A 5,356-nucleotide genomic window follows, 5' to 3' on the forward strand; every position below is an offset into this window, starting at 1 on the left:
TGTGTGTGTGTGTGTGTGTGTGTGTGTGTGTGTGTGTGTGTGTGTGTGTGTCGTATGTGTTTGTTTAATCATTTCATTTGGTCCCTTAAGGCAGGGGTTCCCAAACTTCCATTCCACGACCCACCTAGAGAAGTATAATCTATATCATGACCCACCAAAATATTTGGGATAAAAAAACAGCTGACATTACTTTAAGCTTAATCTTAATTAAGTTTAATATGGCAGAAATTAAGAATTTAAGAAAAATAACCAATTTATTTTATACAGTAATACAACTGTAAAATTTCACTACTAATATTTGTGACTCTGCAGCACAAAAGCAGTCATAAGCAGCACAGGTATATTTGAAGCAATAACCAACGATACATTGTATGGGTCAAAATTATACATTTCTCTTTTATGCCAAAAATCATTAGGATATTAAGTAAAGATCATGTTCCATGAAGATATTTAGTAAATTTCCTACTGTAACTATATCAAAACTTAATGTTTGATTAGTAATATGCATTGCTAAGAACTTCATTTGAACAACTTTAAAGATGATTTTCTCATTATTTAGATTTTTTTGCACCCTCAGATTCCAGATTTTCAAATCGTTGTATCTTGGTTACAATTAACCATGCATTTGTGCCCCGCTCACCCCGTATATGTGAAATGCTTTTTACACACTGTTTACTTATTAGTAGGCAGCCAAATGCATATGAAGGAACGAAAATAGCGCCGAGTTCAAACAGACGATAGAAATGAATGGACACAGACTACCTGAAACAGTTTTCATAACATTTGAATTTTCCGGCGTAATGCAATCTCATGCAGAATACAGCGCAGTGAAGTGAGCGAGTTTCTTCTTGTTAATAATGCGGACCCAGCCTTTTAATAATGACATCGCTCTGAGACCCTCACTGTTGTTACAACTCGTACGCGCCCGCGCTTCAAAACACGCAACGCATGTTTAAAATCGAACTAAGAATTTTGCAATTCGTTATTAATGTTGGTAGCCTATATCATGCAACCCTAGTGAGTGTGAGAGTGTGAGAGTGTGAGAGCGTGTGAGCGTGTGCGAGTGTGACTGTGAGTGTGAGCGTGAGAGAGTGTGACTGTGAGAGAGTGTGACTGTGAGCGTGTGAGAGTGTGTGTGTGAGAGTGTGTGAGCGTGTGAGCGTGTGCGAGTGTGACTGAGTGCGAGTGCGAGTGTGAGTGTGAACGTGAGTGTGAGCGTGTGTGTGAGCGTGTGTGAGAGAGCGTGTGAGAGAGCGTGAGAGAGTGTGACTGTGAGTGTGAGCGTGTGAGAGTGTGACTGTGAGCGTGTGAGTGTGAGTGAGTGTGAGTGTGAACGTGAGTGTGAACGTGAGAGAGCGTGTGAGAGAGCGTGAGAGAGTGTGACTGTGAGTGTGAGCGTGTGAGAGTGTGACTGTGAGCGTGTGAGTGTGAGTGAGTGTGACTGTGAGTGTGAGCGTGTGAGCGTGTGCGAGTGTGACTGAGTGCGAGTGCGAGTGTGAGTGTGAACGTGAGTGTGAGCGTGTGTGTGAGCGTGTGTGAGAGAGCGTGTGAGAGAGCGTGAGAGAGTGTGACTGTGAGTGTGAGCGTGTGAGAGTGTGACTGTGAGCGTGTGAGTGTGAGTGAGTGTGACTGTGAGCGTGTGAGTGAGTGTGACTGTGAGCGTGTGAGAGTGTGAGTGTGAGTGAGTGTGAGCGTGTGAGAGTGTGTGTGTGTGTGTGTGTGTGTGTGTCATTGAAACGTGAATTTAGTTGCAGCCAAGTGACTTTGTGCGACCCACAGTTTGAAAACCCCTGCCTTAAGGTGACTTTAAACCTTCACTAACATTATTTGCACCAAAAACGTGGTCCTTGTCCAGCGTCTCTGATCCTCAGAATGTGAATGACCTGCTCTCTGACCTCTGCACTTGTGACATGAGTAATAGCTCTCATCAAATAAACATCAGCTAATTCAGATTCATCAGGTGGACATTGATGTCAGTGATGTGACGTGATTACATGCACATCAATATTCCGAAATTAATTGGAAATCTGCAATGTTCTGATTAGTGCTGATTCGTGTAAACATGACAGTCTGATTCAGTAGAAATGTATTGCATGTGAACACATTCAGAAAATCCATATCAGCAGACTTCAGCAATCAAGTATATAGAAATTATCTGATGCCTGTATGTGTATAAACATCATAATCAGAGTATGGCTGCAATCCGACTATAGACCTCAAGCTGAATTTGATGTGCATGTAAACATAGCCAGTGTTTGACAGGGTTATTTTAGTATCACTGACAGTTAAATGCAATGGAATCAATGCATGTAAAACAAACTATATGAGGTGATCCCAGATAATTATTATTATTTTGAAAGAAGATGTTTTTTTTCTGTGAATAGTTTTAGAATTTTTGTCATAGGTTAAATTGAAAAATTATATATAATGAATAATGTTGTCATTTTAGTATGTATATTTTTGTTAATTATTTTTTAAGAAAAAATGTTAAATTATTTCAAACGTTGTATTGAAATTATATTGTTATCATAATACTGTTGATTTTGCCATGAACATAGCCTTTGCTGCTGAAATGGCATTAAACAATCAAACAAACAAACAATAAATAAATACTATCATAGTTTTTTTTTAATATTTTGTATTAGTTTTTATATTTCATTTTGATTTTAAAGTTTTAGTAACTTTATATTTTATTTTATTTTCATGCCAGTTTGATCTATTTTACAATATTAAGTTAAATGAAAATAAGAAATGTTGCCTTGACTATAGACTGAAATAAAATTAAGTTTTTTGTGTATTTCATTTTATTTCATTTAAAGTTTATTTTATTTATGGTTTTAGTTTTAGTAAAAGATAATAATCTTAGCGTGTGTGAGCAAACGAGTGGCTGTTTGATTGATGTTTTACTTTGAAACTCTCATACACAGAATCTGCAAAAGCTGCAAACCCCAGAGCTGCAGTGTGTGAGTACAGATAGTGTGTGTGTGTGTGTGAGTACAGAGAGAGTGTGTGTGTGTGTGTGTGTGAGAGTGCGTGCGTGAGTGCGGGTGTGTGTGAGTGTGTGAGTGAGTGCGTGCGTGCGTGTGTGAGTGTGTGAGTACAGATAGTGTGAGTGTGTGTGTGTGTGTGTGTGTGTGAGAGTGCGTGCGTGCGTGAGTGCGTGCGTGAGTGCGGGTGTGTGTGAGTGTGTGAGTACAGATAGTGTGTGAGTGTGTGAGTGCGTGTGTGTGTGTGAGTACAGATAGTGTGAGTGAGTGCGTGCGTGAGTGCGTGAGTGCGGGTGTGTGTGAGTGTGTGAGTACAGATAGTGTGTGAGTGTGTGAGTGCGTGTGTGTGTGAGTGTGTGAGTACAGATAGTGTGTGAGTGCGTGTGAGTGTGTGAGTACAGATAGTGTGAGTGTGTGCGTGCGTGTGTGTGTGTGAGTGTGAGTACAGATAGTGTGAGTGTGTGTGTGTGTGTAAGTAGAGGTTTAGTGTTCACTGCTCTCCTTTGCTCTGGTTTAATGGGTTCTCAGGTGGTGGTTTTCCTGTAGTTCTGGGCTCTAGACGGAGTGAGTGAGTGTATGTTTCAGTAGGTTTATCTCTTTCTCTTTCTCTTTCTCTTTCTGTAGAGTAATCGTCCAGAGAGAGAGTGGCCCGTCAAGTGTCTAAAAGTCTATCATGGCATTAAAAAGAAGCTCCGTCCACCAACATGGTGAGAATAAATCTGAATTACGAATTGAATCTGAAAACTCTACTGAACCCTAAAGAGCTTTCTAGCTAGACAGCATGTCAGAGGTGCTCATGACATCAAGATCATGTTGGGTGTTTAATATTTTGGAAAGCTTTGCAAATAAAATATTGACATGGTTGAATGCAACATGCAGTTGTGCTGTGATTTCTGATCAGCAGGTGTCAGTGTGAGCCAAGACAAAATTATAATATTTTGAAATGGAACAATTTATTGAAAAGGAAGTTTTTTTGAGTATCATATTTGCTCCATCAGGCTTTTATGGCGCATGTAGTCTGATACAGTGAGAATATGGAGGAAAAACAGCTCAATTTTATTCAGAGACTCAAACGGAGCAAAAATATGAATTTGCTGCAGATGCTGATATTTCTGTGATGAAACTCTGCTGCTTGTGCTGTAAATCAATGAGATGTTTATAACAGTGCAGCAGATACTGACATAAAATTATAAAATATGAGTCGTCTCTATATCTCCAGTAATATGTCTGAGTGAGATGAGAGTGAAATGCTCCAAACATATAATGCAGTGATTGAGAGCTGAAGAAATAAAGACTCCTCAGAAGATGTGAGATGTTCTGGAGGCTTGTGAAGATCATTCCTAAAGGATAAACAGCAGGCTTTATAGGGTTAAAGGAGCAAATGTGCTTTTAAAAGCTCTTACGTGAATCATCTAGTTTCTTCTATTTGAGCTGTGAAGTATTTAAATCATATTGTGATGAGCTGCTTGATAAGAGACGTCAGTGTAGAGAATGATCAGGTCAGATTCATTTACAGCATCTCAGAGCCAATCAGACCAAAAAATCCCGTCTTAATAATCTCTGGCTCTTTATATCATCGATTTACAGCTGCATTTGAGTTTCACAATTAAAGATTGAGTGCTGTTTAATGCTTTAATCTCTGTCTGTCTGTAGTTGGGGTCTCACAGTCATCTATGAAAGTGAGAAGCAGGAAAAGCAGGAGAGACAACAGTGGTGAGAACACACGCATTTACTCACACACACACACACACACACACACATTACTCACACACACACATACACACACATTTACTCACACACACACTTACTCACACACACACACACACACACACACACACACACACACACACACACACACACACACACTCACTCACGCACGGACACACACACACACACACATTTACACATTTACACACACACACACACACACACACGCACTGACACACACACATACACATACGGACACACAGAGACAGCCACAGACACAGAAACACACACAGACACATACACGGACACACACAGACAGACACACACACACGGACACACACAGACAGACAGACACACACAGACAGACAGACACACAGACACAGACACACATACAGACACGGACACACACACACACACGGAAACACACACAGGTTTGTTTTTGAGAAAGTGAGGACATCCCACAGGCATAATGGTTTTTCTACTGTACAGACCGTATATTCTATTGCCCTACACCAACCCTACCCCTAAACCTACCCCTCACAGGAGACTTTGTGCTATTTCAGATTTTCAATACACTCCATTCTGTGTGATTTATAAGCGTTTTGAAAAGTGGGGACATGGGGTAATGTCCTGAAAAGTCACCTTCTCCTTGTAATACCTGT

The 5,356-nt window shown here is 40.3% G+C and overlaps 1 protein-coding gene across 1 annotated transcript in view; it reads left to right on the plus strand.

Annotated features, from left to right (window-relative positions):
* The window catches only part of LOC107557643 (arf-GAP with Rho-GAP domain, ANK repeat and PH domain-containing protein 1-like), a 32,672-nt gene that overhangs the window by 15,101 nt on the left and 12,215 nt on the right, over positions 1 to 5,356 (plus strand). The window contains exons 11-13 of the mRNA XM_016241121.1: positions 2,928 to 2,963; positions 3,612 to 3,694; positions 4,641 to 4,700. Of these exons, the coding sequence (XP_016096607.1) occupies positions 2,928 to 2,963; positions 3,612 to 3,694; positions 4,641 to 4,700 (179 nt within the window). The remainder of the gene's footprint in view (positions 1 to 2,927; positions 2,964 to 3,611; positions 3,695 to 4,640; positions 4,701 to 5,356) is intronic.

Source organism: Sinocyclocheilus grahami, unplaced genomic scaffold (genome assembly GCF_001515645.1).
Source record: "Sinocyclocheilus grahami isolate Dianchi unplaced genomic scaffold, SAMN03320097.WGS_v1.1 scaffold613.1, whole genome shotgun sequence".
Classification (NCBI taxonomy): Eukaryota; Metazoa; Chordata; class Actinopteri; order Cypriniformes; family Cyprinidae; genus Sinocyclocheilus; species Sinocyclocheilus grahami.